This window comes from Ruditapes philippinarum, unplaced genomic scaffold (genome assembly GCF_026571515.1).
Source record: "Ruditapes philippinarum isolate M1 unplaced genomic scaffold, ASM2657151v2 ctg11695_1_1_1_1, whole genome shotgun sequence".
In the NCBI taxonomy this organism is placed as follows: Eukaryota; Metazoa; Mollusca; class Bivalvia; order Venerida; family Veneridae; genus Ruditapes; species Ruditapes philippinarum.
Window position 1 is genome coordinate 1 of NW_026866432.1, and position 20847 is coordinate 20847.

Consider the following 20847-nt stretch of genomic DNA (forward strand, 5'->3'; position numbering starts at 1 on the left):
GTGCAAATCAGTAGAGAATCCGCAAAGGGTAAACACACCTTCTCGCCACGTCAACATGATATCCGCCGACAAATGCATCAAATGGGTCATTCATTCGATAGGAACAAGTCCCTTGATTTTGGACATAAAGTGCAACGCATGGCGACTGTTTCAAACTGCAATTGCTTACTCCCGAACTCACTAGATTTTACCCAACTTATAGTTGCTCTCGTCAAGATTTGTATGTTTTTTTTCATCAATTGTTTTGGCATTATTTCTTAAGCACTTTGTTAAATCTCTATCTGTACATCGCTGAAGTCTGTGCTTATTTTCCTCCAACTGTATTCTACTGTTTTCTTTATCACATTTGTCGGAAATTTCGTATAAGCATCTTTGGTACGTTTCATACTCGATATTTATAGCTTCCTCTGGTTCCTTTGTTATAACAACAAATATGATTTCATCTCCGCAATGCTTGTCAAACTTATTGTATCTAAAGGCCGTCCAAACATTCACTATCTTACTTGACCTTGTTTTTATATATTGACAAATGCACTGACAGATCGACTGGAAAATGTCTGATCTAAGGTTTAGCGCTGGGCCAATCTTTTTCAGCAAATATTTATCGGGCAAAATCCCCATTTCTAGTAACTGTTTTGCCTCATATCCTTTGTCTACTTTGTTCAAAAATAATTTCCAAACATTCGAATCTGAAATTTACGAAACGAAAAATCGTATATTGATAAAGAGACGATTATAAGAGTATTTTAAAGGGTAACACTCTTTATGCATTCATTATCTTAGATAACTGTGGATCACAGTTCTAAGTAGCCGAAAGGGTAAATGAAAAAAATGTTAATGTAATGTTATATCATATTATTAATAAGACATATAAATTGTTTTATATAAGGTATGTAGAGCCACAGTTAGCTGGTTTGTAATTTATTTATGTTATAATTGACTTAAACTAGAACTGCCACTATCTTGGCGTGAATACCCCCGCATACCACTTTGTCAGAATCAACAGTGGCCATTTAGAGCGCAAGGACAACCTCCCTGCCCAAAACTGAGGTTAAATAAGCCAGTGCATTGCTAAGTTTTGTATTCTTTCATGCTTCAAATGTGGGAAAAAGTCAAAAAACAATAAAATTGCCCGGGCAGGACATTCTTTAGCAATTAGAAAGAAAAGTTTTTTTTTTTTTGTAAGAAAACCCCTGTTTGACCCTTTTAATTTGAAACCCAGGACCCAAAATTTCCAAAATAGGGATTTACCTTTAATTCAAAGGGATTTTAAAACCCCCCTTCCAAAATTTGAAGGGCTGTGGGTCAAAGGGAACATTTTAAATTAAAGGGTTTAGCAACTTTTTTGAAGTCAAAAGTCCCTATTGGGCCTTTCACCTTTGATCCAGTGGAAACCCCAAAATTTAAAAAGGGGCATCTACTTTTTTTAATCCCTGGAAACTAACCCCCATTCCAAAATAATTTTTTAAAAAAACTTTTGGGGTTCCCTAAGGAATCTTAAGTAATTTGGCGGACAAGCTTTTTGAAGTCAAGGCCCCTGTGACCTTGACCTTTGACCTGGTGACCACAAAATCAAATAGGGGTCATCTACTAATCACGACTAACCTCCATTCAAATATGAAGACTGTGGGTCATAGGAATCTTAAGTTATAGGGCGACAAGCTTTTTGAAGTCAAGGCCCCTGTGACCTTGACCTTTGACCTGGTGACCTCAAAAGTCAATAGGGGTCATCTACTATCACGACTAACCTCAATTGCCAAATATGAAGACTGTGGGTCAAAGGAATCTTAAGTTATAGCGGGGACAAGCTTTTTAAAGTCAAGACCCCTGTGACCTTGACCTTTGGACCTGGTGACCTCAAAGTCAATAGGGGTCATCTACTAATCATGACAACCTCCATGCCAAATATGACGACTGTGGGTCAAAGGAATCTTAAGTTATTGGGCGGACAAGCTTTTTGAAAGTCAAGGCCCCTGTGACCTTGACCTTTGACCTGGTGACCTCCAAAAATCCAATAGGGTCATCTACTAATCAATGACTAACCTCCATGCCAAATATGACGACTGTGGGTCAAAGGAATCTTAAGTTATTGGGGCGGACAAGCTTCTTTGAAGTCAAGGCTCCTGTGACCTTGACCTTTGAAACCTGGTGACCTCAAAATCAAAAGGGGTCATCTACTAATCATGACTAACCTCCATGCCAAATATGACGACTGTGGGTCAAAGGAATCTTAAGTTATTGGGCGGACAAGCTTTTTGAAGTCAAGGCCCCTGTGACCTTGACCTTTGACCTAGTGACCTCAAAATCAATAGGGTCATCTACTAATCATGACTAACCTCCATGCCAAATATGACGACTGTAGGTCAAAGGAATCTTAAGTTATTGGGCGGAACAAGCTTTTTGAAGTCAAGGCCCCTGTGACCTTGACCTTTGACCTAGTGACCTCAAAATCAATAGGGGTCATCTACTAATCATGACTAACCTCCATGCCAAACATGACTACTGTAGGTCAAAGGAGTCTTAAGTTATTGGGCGGACAAGCTTTTTGAAGTCAAGGCCCCTGTGACCTTGACCTTTGACCTAGTGACCTCAAAATCAATAGGGGTCATCTACTAATCATGACTAACCTCCATGCCAAATATGATGACTGTAGGTCAAAGGAATCTTAAGTTATTGGGCGGACAAGCTTTTTGAAGTCAAGGCCCCTGTGACCTTGACCTTTGACCTAGTGACCTCAAAATCAATAGGGGTCATTTACTTATCATGACTAACCTCCATGCCAAATATGACGACTGTAGGTCAAAGGAATCTTAAGTTATTGGGCGGACAAGCTTTTTGAAGTCAAGGCCCCTGTGACCTTGACCTTTGACCTAGTGACCTCAAAATCAATAGGGGTCATCTACTAATCATGACTAACCTCCATGCCAAATATTAAGACTAAGGGTCAAAGGAATCTTAAGTTATTGCGCGGACAAGAAAAAACCGACGGACGGCCGGACGGCCGGACGGACGGACAGCCGGACGGACGGACGGACGGACAAGCTGATTCCAGTATACCCCCCTTACAACTTTGTTGTGCGGGGGTATAAACATAACCTACAATATTAGAATAATATCCATATATAAAGCGACAAAAAACAGTACAAACGCATACCTATTCGAAAGTCTTTCTGCTTCTTATCTTTGCAAATGACTGGATTTTCAGGTTTATTTTCATCAAAACTGACTTCTCTAAAATCATCAAGATTGACAGAGGCCAGGTCAGATGGAATTTTATGAATAGAATCCACCGAGGTTACTAGTTTCATTTTAGACAAATCAGTGCTATCTGAAATACGTACAAACAAACACTCAGTATTACTGCTTGATGTTGCTTGTGCATTTGTAAGTATAAATAATGGCATAAAGGGCAAGAACATGGAGTGCATATCACTAATTTGATTTATTTTACTTCAAATCCTGACAGCGCGATACAGACACATTTCAATATTACAATTAAAATTGTAAAGTACTATTACTATTGTAATGTAATATACGTTTGTGTGAAAATAAAATATGTTTAAACTAAACAAAAAGCTGTTTTGCAAAATATCCACTAAAACAAAGTTAACAATGAATTGGACAGAATATTTTTCTTCTTATATTTCTCATTTGGATTTATAGCGTGCACCTAGATAAAATCCATACAAATTAAGATATTCTTAGCCTTCTCATTTCTCTACGAAACATGACTTGTCTCCCTGTACTGCATTGTCTATTATTTCATTCCACCTTTAACTTCTTAATTACCTTCTAATAACCCGGACTCTGGCTTGTCTTTCTGACTGGTGATGGATTCGTTATCTTTGTTGTGTTCTAAAACCTTTTCTTGTTGTTCCTCAATTTGGCCGATACCCATGCCTTGTTGCATCACGTCTTTAAATACCTCACTGTTAAGCAAGTGCTCCACCACATGCTTGCCAAGTCGTTCAGTAAATTGCTCTCGTCTCCTAGTATCTACATGCATCACAAACAAAAAATCCGAAGTCTTTTACAATATTTATCAATTTTCCTTTATTTTATTTCCTGTTCTTCAAATACACCAATTAATCTTAATAATAGATAAAATATCAAACACCGACTTGATATGTCAGAGCTTATATATTTTCAGTTTTAAAATATTCCTTGTCATAAACAGAGAGATAAGAAATTAACGACTCAAGCCATACTTGAATACAAATATGAAGTAAAGACAAGTTCATATAATAAGAGATTTTAAAACAAAGATAAATAAAATGGGTGAAGCTTCAACTTAACTTTTTAATGAACCTAATTTCTAAATATAAAAATTAAAAATATTCAAAAATGGGTCAAAGACAGAAAAGGCCGGGTTGCATTTGTATACCAAATATCATGATGCTGTGATGTTACGTAAAAAAAATTTCCACTGACCATTAATGACGAAAATTTAACTAAGTGGGTAAACAGGAAGTGGATGAGCAACAGACCTGAATTAGAATCCCACAGTATACAGTATAGGACCATGCGTCAATGCTATATGCAAAATATCAAAAGGCTGTGATAAGTAGTTGCTGAGAAAACTGTTACGAAAATTTCCTACCATTGACCATTAATGTTGAAAATTTAACTAAGTCGATAAACAGGAAGTGGAAGAGCGACAGACCTGAATTAGAATCCCGCAGTATAGGACCATGTGTCAATGCTATATGCAAAATATCAAAAGGCTGTGATAAGTAGTTGCTGAGAAAACTGTTACGAAAATGTCCTACCCATTGACCATTAATGTTGAAAAGTAAAGTCGGTAAACAGGAAGAGGATAAGTGACAGACCTTAAATGGAATCCCACAATATGGGACCATGTGTCAATGCTGTATGCAAAATATCAAGAGGCTGTGATAAGTAGTTGCTGAGAAAACTGTTACGAAATGTTTTTCCCCGCCCGCCCGCCGTCCGACATTCACCATACTATAACCCGGGTTTGCACCAGTGCAACCCGGCCAAAAATGGCCAATGATATGTAAAATAAAAGAAATGATTACCGTCTCCTTGGCGACTTGTCTGAAAGAAAACATTGACAACGTTTCAATAAGTATTTCAAGAATAAACAAGAAACATGGCAATGCCACGAAACCAGGTTTTCAATTATCACCATTGTAGATAAATATGTTGTATTTGAAATACAAATACAAGCAACAAACAATGTAACTATGTGCAATGTAAAACATGAATAATGTAGGAGGAATTGCCACAGAAGAAGTGTTCACTATATATTCTATATAAGTAAAACAACAAAGGGCCATAATTAGGTCAAAAATTATCCAATCACAAAACCCCCAACAATATGAGCAATGGCACTTGATGACAAAGCTTCTGTGAAAGTTTGAACAAAATCCATTTAGAAATGTAGGACGAGTTCAGCACAGAAGAATTTTTTCACTATATATTGATAATTCTGTATAAGGAAAAAAACCAAAGGGCCATAATTAGGTCAAATATTATCCAATCACTAAACCCCTACAATATGCCCCAGGGCACTTGATGACAAAGCTTCTGTGAAAGTTTAGTCAAAATTCGTTTAGAAATGTAGGAGGAGTTGCGCACAGAAGAAATTGTTCACTATACATTCTATACTATATAAGGAAAAAAACTAAGGGCCATAATTAGGTCAAATATTATCCAATCGCAAAACCCCGACAATATCTGCCAGGACACTTGATAACAAAGCTTCTGAGAAAGTTTGGTCAAAATCAATTGAGAAATGTAGGAGGAGTTGCGCACGAAAGAAATTGTTCACTATATATTCTATATAAGGAAAAAAAACAAAGGGCCATAATTAGGTCAAATATTATCCAATTACAAAACCCCTACAATATGCCCCAGGGCACTTGATGACAAAGCTTCTGTGAAAGTTTGGTCAAAATTCGTTTAGAAATGTAGGAGGAGTTGCGCACAGAAGAAATTGTTCACTATACATTCTATATAAGGAAAAAAAACTAAGGGCCATAATTAGGTCAAATATTATCCAATCGCAAAACCCCGACAATATGCGCCACGGCACTTGATGACAAAGCTTCTGTGAAAGTTTGGTCAAAATCCGTTGAGAAATGTAGAAGGAGTTGCGCACAGAAGAAATTGTTTACGCCCGCCCGCCCACATACCTCAATCTAATAACCAGTTTTTTCCTTCGGAAAACATGGTTAATAAAATGTAAAACGGTATACCTTCGGATGATTAGAAACAATTTTTTTTAGTGTGCGGGGTAAAATTTATTTCAAAATTAGAATCATTTGAAATCCCCTGCACTTTATCTATTTATTTATTGATATCAAAAATCGTCATCTGAACCACAATGCAATACGTATACTATTTAGTTTAAATAAAGTTATAAAGTATGTTTTAAGTAATTGCATTGCAAGAGGTAACTAGTTCTTAGGCGAAAAGCAATATTAAACTAGCACCTCGTTTTTCTTTTCTGACCTTTTAAGACAGCAACAGTTTGAGTTGAAAAAGAACAAAATCGTAGCCAGACAGCGTTACTTTTGTCAGTATTAGCAACAAAGAACAAGAAAAAAAGTCGAAAACACCCATGGTTAATCTAAAACGCAAAGAAAAAACCTAGTAAAACACTTTTATTTATGTTACTGGGTTGTGTTGGGGCTGCGTTCTGTAAACGTTGCATTGGCTTGTTGATCTTTATTGTTATTCCAGCTAGTCCGTCCTAATTGATATATGTGGAAATGTAAACGAAATATTATTTAAAAAACAACCTGTGAAAAAACAACCAGGTACTTACAGTTACATCTTCATTTCTCGTCTCAAAATATGTGTAAACAGTGTCTTGGAGATCCATTAAAGCCTTACTGGTTTCACCCTGATGCTCAATATTGCTCTGTAAAGACTTTTCTAAAGAAGCTAGCCTTTCGTTAAAGTCAATATTACTCTTTTCTATTGCAAATTTCAAGTCATCTAAAGATTCGCCATCCTGAAAATATATTCAAATATTTGAAAATGTAAAAATTAAGATAAAATAACCGAATTTTCATATACAAACAGTACATTGGTCAATGATCTCGAATGACTGACAAGAATGAAAAGAAGAAGGGCATGGCAATTGTATCACCAGTATACCAGGTTTTGCGATAATTTTCATTCTGAAAATAGATGATTTTACACAAAATATTCCTTAGACACATCAGCAGCCTCATTTGTAAGTACTAGTGTTAATGCAGAAGAAGAAAATAAAAGTGGGATATTTGGTGAAGACAAAGACGAGCTACGCAGATATAAAGATATAAAAGTGGAACAAAATAGGTAATGAGCGGGTCTTGAAAAATCATATTCGATTTTACTTTTAAAATCTTAAGTTGACCAGACGATGCGATATCAGTGGCATTTATTGAGAATTCGTAGGGCAGGATCTTCATATGTCAAAGATAAGCTTTTTTCTTTTTTCAATTTTCACAAGAGGGGTGAAAAAGGTAAATATGAATATGCAAGACAAACGACGTTTCTTTTATAAATAAGGCAAACTTTCGTAATGAAATTAAATGAGTTATACCGGCGGACTCTTTTTTGATTCTGAAGACAGGTCCCTTTTCACAGAGGTATCGTCTGCAACAAAAAAAAAACAAACAAAAAACAATACGAGTCAGCAATTAATATCTGACACTACATAATGTATATACATGTACTGTTTAAGGAAATAAAACCACTTATATAATGCTTCTATCAAATCAAGGAGAATGCATCCTGTTTATAATAGTAATAATAATAATAATAATTATAATAATAATAACAATAATAAAGTATTTATTTAAAGAGGCTACAAGTTGCAACAAAGGCAATCTACCCAGTGGGCCTAATTTATATATAACTTATATTGAACACTTGTAACGTCAATTACATATTGTTTTCATTTCAGTATGTTTGTACTATGTAGTTTATACATGGCTGCTGTATTTCAACAGATATATACACAGTAGAAACATAATAATCAACACCACTTAGATATTGCAATTTTACAAATGTAAAGTTAAAAAATAAAAGGGTGAAGACAAGAGTAAAAACCAATACAAACCAGAAGCTTCTTCGCCTAGCCTTGTATAAGGTGGAGGAGCGTCTGGAATAACACTACTGTCCGGTTCAGTATCTGTGAATATATGTCAGACATGTATAACCTGCCAATGAATCAAAAATTTAAACTCAAACCACCCGTTTTTAAAAACCAAAGTCCTGAAATTACCCGAAGCATGCGAACAAGTTATACTTGAATATATATCCATGTTGATAAACTAATAACCATCCCGAACCCCTATTGATATATTCATATTTATTTACTGTATACGATGTATTCAATTGAGTTCGAATATTATTCTTATATATCTTTACATAATGTTCGATAAAGCGAAAAGTCTTTCCATAATGTCTGATAAAGCGAAAAGTCTGTATAAAATGTTCGATAAAGCAAAAAGTCTTTACAAAATGTTCGATAAAGCAAAAAGTCTTAACAAAATATTCGATAAAGCAAAAAGTCTTTACAAAATGTTCGATAAAGAAGTTTTTATAAAATGTTCGTAAAAGCAAAAAGTCTCTAAAATATGTCCGATAAAGCAATCTGCATAAAGCAAAGAATGTTTTGAGAGTTAAACATACAAATATTTGCCTTACCTGTGTTGACTGCAGCACTGTCTGCTCCAGTTCCCGGTTGAGTGACTTCATTAGAGGCGCCTTCATTAACAACATCATCAGTTTGAGTTGATGTTTCACTACTTTTAGACGCCGGCTTCACATCTGATTTTTGTGTTGGTTGAGGTGTTCGTACACTTTGATTGCCCCCCTGCGAAAAGTTTCAACTTTATGTATAACAAGCATATTGTATCTTTTTTCAAATATAAGCATTTTGATACGATTAAATTCATTCCAACATTAAATGATTAAAGTAGACTTTTCAATCTTTTTAAATAATCTTAGTGACCGAAAATTTTATAACGACGTTTAAATAAAGGATATTTGTTTGTGTTACATGTAAGATTGCAATATATTTAATTGAGTGAACACCAGATGCAATATTTTCACGAGTGGCTTAGCCACGATTGAAAATAGAATAGCTGCACCCAATTGTATAAACGTTGGTTAAATTAACCCTGGGTTAAACGCTAACCGTGGGTTAAATTTGACCAACTTTGGTTAACTAACCAATTTGGTTAGTCACTTGTATAAACCGAGATAACCAAAAGGTTAACTAACCAAAATGGTTAAAATTAACCGCTGGTTAAACTAACTAATACTAATCCCGACATGCAATAAATTCTATATCCGGTTATGTTATTTTCGCGGAATATGTCAAAATTGACACATGGTTTACGCTTCCATTTTTATTACAATCGTAAAATTTTGATAGTAGTTAAAATTGGTTCAAATTTTCAATGAAGATGTTAATTGTCACCACACTAATTACATATCATCATTAAACAAATGTACAAAATATAACTTTTACGTAGGATGAACTTGTTTATGACATCGGAACTGGTGTCAAGGGAACTAAATTAAAATCAAGTATACTATTGTCGGTATAGATATTTGCCTATAAACATGGTTCAGAACAAATTTATTGTGTTTTTTCATGTAAAAATATTAGGAATTGTGATTATTAAATGATGAAGTAGTGAAATTAATTCGTATTTTTCCATTTTTACTTCGTGTCGGTTCCTGACAGTTCTTTTCGGTAATTAGGGAGACCGCCTGGTTGCTATGGGCTTTGTTTACAAATTAAAATGTACTGCAAATGAGCAAATATTCGCTGACATAATGTTATAAATCAAAATCATCCATCAACTGGGACAGAAAATGTCTAGTAATTTCGTACAAGAACCACTCGATGCAGAAGTATTGACGCATATATTTTCTATCAGATTCGTACCTAAAACGTTCGAACCCAAAATATTTTGTATAACAGCAGATGCAATTTTTGAATGATTTTTGCCCCAAACTACTCTCTGTAGTTTCACTATATAATATATGAAACTTCTGTTTCAGTAACTAAATACCATATCAGTCACCTTTGGGAAATCTTGTTGCATTTGCCAAAGCTATGTTTCATGATAGAAGAGCTTTACTGAAAGTTTACCATATTATAGCAAAATAAATAATATAATAAAGGTCTAGTTCTTGCTTATTCTTGCTTATAGCACCGCCCCTCTCCCCAAATAAAAACAATCACACCCTGCCACCACCGCCCCCCCCCCCCCCCCCCCAAAAAAAAACAACAAATAAAACAAAATAACAACAAGCAAACAAAAAAACCAAGAAAAATACACTAATGAAAACAAAATCACTTTGCTTTCTTGTGAATGTATGACTGACATCCTTTATTTTAAACATTCAACATGTTTTCTCTTTCTCACTTAAGTCACAACACTCAAATGCAAACTCAACTTTTCCAGCAGTACATATACGAAACAGAGGAAAAACTAAATGATCAATAATTATGACAAAGAAAACAATAGTCATCTTGAATATACCATAATAAATTTATGAACAATCAAAAGTGATTTTTAATTTACCTCTACTTCAATTTTGTATTATTTTTATTTAATACCCTACAATATTATGTTTAGGAATTTTTACATCTTAAATATGTGTAGATAAGGTTAAATTTAGCCAAGTTATCTTTTTAGAATGTTTACGGTAGTAATTTCCCTTAAAGGCCAAACCAAATCTATTGTGGTGTTATGTGTTCATGTTTGTCTTTGTTCCTTTTGTTATGGGTGATTGAACTGGTTTTGCAAGTTGAGTGATGGATGATTGATTTTGTATGAAAGTTGTTGTTAGATGATTTGGTTCTGGAATGTAACATTTTCTTAGTAACTGACCACTCCTTGTCTTGCTTTCGAAGTGACAACATTAATTCTTCACTTTATATCAGTAATTTCTCTATTAGAAATACTTGCTTTTATTTCTAATAATTATTAAATTAGATTTCTTCTTACAAAGCCTTGTTTTATTCTTTATAGAATAAATCTATAAACCTCATTGAGTGTTTATCTTATAAACCCTACCACTACATATGTATTACTTATACATGCATATTTCCAATCATTCATTTAAGTGTTAAGTATTTTTACAAACAAGATACATGTATAAGTAATACAATTATTATATAAGATGTAAGAATTCCTAAACATAATATTGTAGGGTATTAAATAAAAATAATACAAAATTGAAGTAGAGGTAAATTAAAAATCATTTTTGATTGTTCATGAATTAATTATGGTAAATTTATTGTTTTCTTTTTCATAATTATTGATCATTTAGTTTTTTCTCTGTTTAGTAAATTTACTGCTGGGAACCAAGTTGATTTTGCATTTCAGTGTTGTGACTAGTGAGAATTATAAAACATGTTGAATGTTTAAAATAAAGGATGTCAGTCATACAGTCACAAGAAAGCAAAGTGATTTTGTTTTCATTAATGTATTTTTCATGGGTTTTTTTTTGTTGTTGTTTAGGTTAATAAGCAAGAACTAGACCTTTATTCTATTATTTATTTTGCTATAATATGGTAAACTTTCAGTAAAGCTCTTTTATCATGAAACATAGCTTTGACAAATGCAACAAGATTTCCCAAAGGTGACTGATATGATATTTAGTTACTGAAACAGAAGTTTCATATATTATATAGAGAAACTACAGAGAGTAGTTTGGGACAAAAATCATTCAAAAATTGCATCTGATGTTACACAAAATATTTTGGGTTCGAACGTTTTAGGTACGAATTTGATAGGAAATATATGCGTCAATACTTCTGCATCGAGTGGTTCTTGTATGAAATTATTAACATTCTAACCATTTTCTGTCCCAGTTGACGGATGATTTTGATATTTGCTCATTTGCAGTACATTTTAATTTGTAAACAAAGCCCATAGCAACCTAGCCTAATTAATTTGGCGTGAACGGTTTGACCCATTTTACAGACTTTTTTTTTTTACTGTCAAACCGTTACGCTTAATTTTAACTGTCATTTTTACGCACGGAAAATCTACCGGCAACACTATCGATAGTTTGGACTGATTTTTACTGCTTAAACATGAAAGTAACTTCAATGTACTCTAAAAATCAATAGAATATAAATTCTTGTACTAACTTCTCCTAGAAAAAATATTAGATTGTACCTGTCTTAACGCATACATGCAATTTATTTCAAATTTGTACTGTCTACATTATCTTTGGCGGACATGTTATGACGTCATCGTAAAAAATCGAGTAGTACCTACCAGTGTGTCTAGCAGGTAAGTTTGGGTAACACAGGAAGATTAACTTGCAATAAATATAGGGGAAATAAATCTTTTCATTATTTTGTAATAAATTTGTTTATTATTAAATACTAATGAAAAAATACCAATGTGTTTAACATAAAATGCAATGGTAGCAAATAGGCTCCGTACAAGTACTGTTGTTTAATATTTTTTAAATGTTTTAATTTACAGTAACATGTGCTCAACACTTATCAATAGGTGGTTTGCCTTCTTGTTTACTGCTAATGACTGCCAATGTCACTCTCGCATAAAATACTGACTTCATTTATACATGCATATTTATATGACAATTAAGAACGTAAAAGAAATTTATTTATGGGAACTTTTTGAATGCACATCAAATTATTCAGTATTTGTACAAATAATATTTCAAGAGTTCTTTTCACCAATTGCCGATTAAATAATACCATATCAAACCTACTGATGAAGATTAATGTCTTCTTGACATACTTTTATTAATTTACTAAAAGGAACTTTATTGTGATCCAGCCATATGCTGTGTAACTATAAGGAAGGGTCACATATTTTATTGAAATAGATTTTAAATAGAGGATATTAAAAAGGTCATTGAGAAGATAAGAATTTTCAAATGAACAGATAAAGAGACTTGTACATGTTTAAGTGTTATGTCTTGTTGTTTTATACTGTTTTGGTGCACTTTTTGTTTGTGTCCCTTTGTTTTCTCGTCTATGATAAGTGTCTTCCTTTTTGCCCCTAGTTTTATTTCATTATTTCGCCCCCTCCCCCTCCTTGAATTTCCTATCCCTTCCCATGTGCTCGTTTACTTAGAGGCCCTATTAATCATTCATTTATTTTCTTTGATTTTGATTTCCTTGTCAGTTACCATTATTTTTTCATATGTTACTGTATCATTTAGAAAAAAGCCTGACCGTGCTCTCCCTTGCGCCCTGTCTTGTTTTTGTTTAGGATCCTCCTGGGCTCCTTGCCAATGGTTCTTGTTCGTGGGTCGTGTTGAGGATTTGCGTTCATTGAACGTCACCTTTCCTTGTTCATCTTGTTTAACATATTTTATACATGTATACCGAACCGTAACAAACACATAATGATTATTAATACAAGGTTCGGCTAGCAAGCAAAGAAATGTAAAAGAAAATAGAAAAGACTTATCCACCCATCTCCCCGTCTTAAAACCCCCACAAAAAAACGCCTCAAACTGCAAAACCGAAACATAAATACACATAAGTGCCCAAGAGGCTCTGGTACGTGCAAGTGCTCCATTGCGCCGGTTTAAACATAACTTAAACATAATAATGTTGAAATTTTTAGTCAACACCCACAGATGTGTACAAAATACGGAGATAATCATGGAACTTTCAATGTGACACATTCGAGGTGCACGTTTTGAAATGAAAAGCGGGCACTAGATAACATAGAATTTTGCGACAGTTCGTTCTAACAGACGACTACAGTAATTTAAGCAGACTATCTGTCTTACATTGTTATTTTATTCTACGTCTAAATTACGGTCACTAAATTCCCACTTGCTGCGTTTTTATCATAAACCCCGTCATATCTGTGCGACAATTGCATTTTACTGAGAGCTGTAATTTCTTTAACTTGAGAAAGGCAGTCTGAAGTGTGAAATTTTAAGATTTTTTTCAGAATTTTAAGTTATTTTTGGTTGCTTCGAACTTCTTCTCCTACGCAACTGTCCTAATATTGTTTTTAAGATAATAAACTAGAAATTGATATGGAGTGTAATACAAAATTGAAATTCTTCTTTGCTTCATCATGTATAGTATTTATAATATAATTCATTAAGATGTACCTATAATTACATTGTATTTTTCGTATGTGGGAATCAAAGGCAGTTCAGAAATTTCACCTAATGATCACAGATGTTGAAAAAACCCAACTGTATAATTTCTTATTTGACAGTTTTATTTAAAACAGACTTAAATGCAGTATGATCTTATGTCGGACATCATAAACTATTTAATTTCTAAGTAAGGTTGTCAGAATTTCCTTTTTACATTTTATTTTAATGCTGAAATATTCGTGTGTGAATATAAGAGTTATTCCTGTGCAATAATTCACACCAATAACATAAACAAATTGTATTATAAGGCTTGCGTATACAATCGATTGCCACCGATACCTGTGTTACACCATGAAATGTCACAATTTTACCATGACACCGCTTCCAATATGGCCGCTTTCAATAATTTTCAACGATTTAAAAAAATAAAGTGGAATATTTAGACTTCTGTTTGACTTTGAAGTATGATAATTTGGAACCTTACATAATCAAAGCACAGAAGGCGCTGAATTTGTTTGGGTCTCAGAATGTCAGAAAGGTGAAGGTTGTGAGATGATAAACCAGTTTGTTTTTGTAAAGTGCCACCAATGCTTTCCAGAGTTTTAATTGTAGTAAATTGGCTATAAGACTAATTTAAACACTGATATTCAATCCAATGTTTATTTAACTTAAACAATTAGAAAAAAATGAGTGGCCTTAACTGGGATTTGAACTCCAGACCTCTCGCTTCCTAAGCGAGCGCGCAAACCCCTCGGCAACGGTGAAGTTATTTGTTAACAGCCTTCATAAAACTATATTATTCTATTTTAGGGTTTGTAACGACGCTAACTGTTGTTTAACACAGATGTAAATAATCATGGAGCTTACTATAAGCATGTATATTTATAAAGAATAAAACAATATTAGAAATCTTCGACCATTCGGGAATTATTTTGCTTGAAAATTAATGCGCCTGTCATTTGACCATCTTTACGCAATGATCTCCCCTGAATTTTTCGGCGTTAGTTTACATATAAAGGGAAGTAACCGCTTCAAAAAAGCGGACTACTTTCGGCACTTGCAATTAACAGCATTAGAGTCTGAAATTTCGCTACCATTATTTGTTTGGTCTGACGACCCAAACAAATAAAAAACGGTCCTCTTTCAGGTAATGTAGGCTGTTTCTTTAAAACTTTTCTAGTTTTCGCTCCCAACAACTTCTAATTGGGAAGCGTCCGTGCATAAAAATGCAGTTCGTGGTTGGACTTGGAAAAAAGACAGCGCCCGTCCAGAATTATCTCGGTGTCTCTTTGACAAGTCTAATTAGTTGGACTGATAGCAACCATGCGGTCTCACTAATTACCGACAAGAACCGTCAGTAAAAATGGAAAAATACGAATTAATTTCACTACTTCATCATTTTATAATCACAATTCCTAATATTTTTACATGAAAAACATAATAAATTCGTTCTGACCCATGTTTATAGGCAAATATCTATAGCGACAATATTCGTGGTATACTTGATTTAAATCTAATTCCCGTGACATCAGTTCCGAGGTCATAAACAAGTTCATCCTACGTAAAAGTTATATTTTGTACATTTGTTTAATGATGATATGTAATTAGTGTGGTGACAATTAACATTTGAACCGATTTTAACTCTACTATCAAAATTTTCGATTGTAATAAAAATGGAAGCGTAAACCATGTGTTAATTTTGACATATTCCGCGAAAATAACATAACCGGATATAGAATTTATTGCATGTCGGGATTAGTATTGGTTAGTTTAACCAGCGGTTAATTTTAACCATTTTGGTTTGTTAACCTTTTGGTTATCTCGGTTTATACAAGTGACTAACCAAATTGGTTAGTTAACCAAAGTTGGTTAAATTTAACCCACGGTTAGCGTTTAACCCAGGGTTAATTTAACCAACGTTTATACAATTGGGTGCAGAGATATATTACGGTAATTCACTGGAAAGTATGAAATAATGGTGATTATCATTGGGTAGTCACCGCCTTTCGTCGGTCAAGTTTTAAATAGATATTTTGGTTCAAGATTATGATGCATCAACTATCCCATCCCAAGGGTAAAATATGTTTTCTAGGATAAAAACAGAGACTTAAAGCACATACATGTTTTTACACAAATTATAAACAGATAAAAACGTATTTAATGAGACAAAAGAGAACATACAATGAGACGGAGTAGCAGATATAAAACAAAAGAGCAGATATAATGAGACAAAAAGCCGAAAGTGTCTAAGAATCTGCTCGAGGCGTCAAAAATAGTTGATATGCTGTAAAAATATATAAATAAGTTGGATCTTATAACTGATATTTATACGTGCATTGCTTTTAGGCGATAAGACTGGCTTCAAACGAAGAAGCCTGCATTTTACCTCTACGGTCATAGATATGTTAGGTTAATGTACGTATAAACTCTTCTTGTTCCGCTCCTGAAATATCTAACATATCAAAACTCTCCGTGTATGCCTTATATGTAATAGTTACCGTACGAGGAATAGGTCTGCATAGTATTTACAGACCCGGGTGACGATTTGAAGACCGAGAGAGCGTAGCGATCGAGGTTTTTAAAAGGCCACCGGGTCTGTAAATACTATGCAGACCTATTCCGAGTGCGGTAACTATCTTACCTACATGCTCTTTTGTTTTTCTATCCATACATCAGTTTTTAGCTCAGTATTTATTAATATTACTTACAAGAAACAGAGTTTTTTGTATTTTCTGCAAAAAATAGCTTTTGTAGGCACTAAAACAGACTTTAAAAAGGATTTTGCCATTCATTAAATGTGCATAAAACTTTGCAACAGAATGTTTTTGGTCATCAGAAATTTAGCCCATTCAAGGTAAATTTTCTTATTGTTATAATTTTTATTTTTGTTTAAAATAGTCTTTAAAATATAGAACTGGAAGTGTACTTGCAAATGGCTCATCATATAACAATGTTAGCTTTGTTGTTATATGAATTTTGGCCTACTTTCACTTTGGACAGACTTTGTGAGAACAAACATGGCCGACAAAGCAGAATCACCTTAATTAGCATCATCCGTTATTCATATGTTTGATAAGACCGCAAGTAAGCACGCAGTCTAGAGTGGAAGCGCAAGTCGAATTCTTGCGAAGAACGGGCGAGTACTGGTATACAAAATCCAAATGGTAATATAAAAATTTGGGGGAAAAAAACGAAAAAAAAGCAGTCTTATAACTATACTCTCACTGAAAGTAATATTTTGGGAAAGAAAGATACAGAAGATGACTTTGATTCGATATGCACCAATTGTCGTATATATCCCATATTGCAGAATTGTTAAAATAATGCAGGATTGTGCAAAATAAGACATAGTTGTGGTAATAAATGCCGAAAACTAGTATCTTATAAAGTTTTATTATATGATCTAAAAATAGCTGCAATCTCATTGGTCCAAACTGTAGTCAACATAACTTTTTATAAAATCATATTCACTGGGTGTAGTATCATATTAACTGGCTGAATTGGATTTTCCAAGTCTAAATATAGATTGAGACTCATATTCAATGACCATACACCGTAGACTGTTAATTACGTGTGTTAATTAAAAAATAATTGTTGCGTTTTGTTCTTTATGGCATATTTCTCGATTGAAATATCATTACTTTACTGTTATACTTAAAGGCTAAACCGCATCGATGAGTATAAACTTGAATTACTTTTGTATGCGCAGCGTTCGCGTAGTCGTTGCACGCCTAACACGTGCGTCTTTTTTCCCGCGCTTCAACGAGGCAAAATTTGTACATGTATATAAGGATGTACTTTTTCGTGATTTTTTTTTAATTCTTAGCCTATTCAAATAATAAAACAATTATTGACTAGTGAGCCATTGAATATGATGTGATATTCACCGGCAGAAAGTCATATTGACCTCGGCTATCGCCTCGGTCAATATGTCATCTGCCGGTGAATATCACATCATATTCAATGGCTCACTAGTCAATAATTGTATAATATAGTTCAGCAAATGTGTTAGGTATACCGAAAAGCAAACTATAAAGAAAGGCTAAATGTACGTTATTGTACTCATTAATATCGGCGAAACACAAACTTCAACGCCAGAACAGTAGCCAGTTCGTTTTTCTTACAAATAATCGGGAATATATGTTATGAGGGTCCTTACAGCCGTATGTGCTAATTTTATTCTATTAATTTGATCAAATGTACTTTAAAATATATATCGACCCTTTTTCCAATTCAAAGTGGTCATTATTCCCCCTCCCCCCTATAAATTTGCACAATTCAGCGTTTTTTTCAAAATTTCTGCGTTTACGGTGAATATTGTGTAATGCACGAGTTTCTCGACTTCACATATTTTCTATTGAATAGAGAACAATAGAACAACAACAGGCCGGTATATATTTGCAGACCTGTTAAGCGGTCGGTAAGTGATTTACTAGACCGCTTTTAACAAAAGAGCCGGTAGGTAATTATGAGTGACTGTATTTCTACGACCTGATTTTTAATATTTTTGTTAACTTAAATTAATTTAAAAAGAATCAGAACTTTGAAGTATGTTTTGTTAAACATAAAATCTTTTAATTATCGATATTTACAGGGGCTTTTTATTATTACGTCTGTTACCATGCTTATATAGTTAAGAACAGTCTATTTTGATGATAAGCTTGATGATCTCCCTCTTAAAATTAGTGACTTGTTTTGATTTGCTTGACTGGTTTTTTGTATTCATCGGCGGTTATTATAAATAAGTCGTTCAACTAGTTTTTGGTACAGTTTATATGACACGTTTTTCATGGAATGTTTAATTTTAAATTAAAACAAACAAACACACATATACATAAACAATCGATCAGTTAAACAAACCATTGAATATTGAACAATATTAATTGGGAACATGAATCCGTGGTTTGATGGAAAAAAGTCTGTTAAAACTTGTTAAACATAAAATAATCACAACCTAGATATGACCCAGTTATTGTAAAAATTATTAAATTATATACTACGTCACAAATTTCAAACATTACACTAAGTCTTATAGATATACAGTATTTACTACATATAAACAGCGTTAAGAAAAACCTATTACAATTTAATTTGTATAAATAAAATGAATATCGATAGTTGAAATATTACCATTTTATAAGCAAATATCCATCAACGTTATCTTAACATACAGGTAAGCATTCATTGCGCAAGCGCGATGATAAATTGATGGACAGGTGCGTAGCTTTTCATAAATATTAGTAAAGTTTGTCAATTATGAATACATTATAATGATATTCTATTAGAAATTGCCGACAATTTCAACTATCTAGGCGTAGTTTTTAATTACAATGGGTCTTTTACACTTAATAATCAATACGTAATTGGTAAAGGTTTAAAGGCAATGTCTGTTTTATTAAAGAACATCAATAAATATGAGTTAACCCCTAGCATTGCGTTGCAGCTTTTTGACTCTTTTGTCGGTTTCAGTTCTCACTATTCTAGTGCTGTTTGGGGATGTTTTTCTAAATCAAAGGATATAGAGCGATTACATCTTAAATTCTGTAAATCTATATTAGGAAGTGAAACAAGTACTTGTACTGCAGCAAATCTATAGCGAATTAGGTCGTTATCATTATTTATTTAAAGATATGTGCAAATTATTAATACTGGCCTTAAAATAATTAATAGCGATAATATCATTTTGAAAAACTGCTATGTACGCTTCATTTGAATAAAATGAAAAACAAACCATCAATGTTGGCTTCTAAAGTACATGGAATATTAAATGAGTACGTGGGTTTTCTGATGTTTGGAACAACCATTTCAATACGAAGCCAAATATTTTTTAAAAACTTTTTAAACAAAGGATTGATTGACTGCTTTTTGCAAAAAAACTTTTCTAGCGATATTTCAAACAGTCCATTGTTAAGTAATATATATGTACATTTGCATAACTCATTTGAAATGGCAAACTACCTGAAAAATTCTCCATAACAGAACTTATAGAAATTGCATAGCAAGATTAAGATTATCGTCACATAAACTTCGGATTGAAACAGGTAGATATGGTGCTAATAGAATACCCGAGAGGAACGCATATGTTCAGCTTTTGCGATAGTAATGAAATAGAAAGATGAATTCATTTTATATGTGTTTGTAATAGTTACTCTAATATACGTTCTCTTTACATTAAGCAATACTACTACAGAGACCAAGTATGTTCAAATTGATGGAATTATTAAGTAATGAAAAGAAGGTCTGAATTAATAGGTTTAGGTAAATATTTGTATTATGCTACAAAACATCGAATTGAACTACTAAATGCTCTGTAAATCAATGTATAAATTTGTCTCGTTGTATTTAAAAGTGATATTGTTTATTTCTTGAAAATACTTGATAATGTGTCTAGTATGAAACATTGTTAAATGGAATCTTATCACAGCATATAATTAAGTTTAAAATCCATTTTCTTTATATCTTTAAGATTGTAAACGCTTTATAATAGATAAGCTCACTTTAGTACTAAATGGTGTTAACGTTCATTCTCCAAAAATATGTAAATTAAAAATTTGTGCTACAACTTTGTTCATGTACCATGATATTGTGTTTGATTGTATTATATAAATGTGTGTAATATGACTATGTACTGAATGTATACGTCATTAAATTATCTATCTATCATATAATGTGGACAAATATTTGCAGTACATATTGTACATATTATTCGATGTTTGAAAATTGTTTTAGATGCATAATTATATAATTATATAAAAT

General features: G+C 33.2%; 1 protein-coding gene across 1 annotated transcript; it reads right to left on the reverse strand.

Annotated features, from left to right (window-relative positions):
• Positions 1 to 191: 191 nt before the first annotated feature.
• LOC132732454 (uncharacterized) lies at positions 192 to 19278 on the reverse strand (the record flags this gene model as incomplete). Its single annotated transcript, XM_060718872.1, has 9 exons — positions 19222 to 19278; positions 8668 to 8836; positions 8078 to 8149; positions 7559 to 7611; positions 6794 to 6982; positions 5040 to 5058; positions 3790 to 3996; positions 3155 to 3328; positions 192 to 689 (listed from the first exon to the last, which is right to left on the reverse strand). Coding segments are annotated over exons 1-9 (1384 nt in total), but the record flags the coding sequence as incomplete, so codon positions are not given.
• Between the last annotated feature and the right edge of the window lie 1569 nt (positions 19279 to 20847).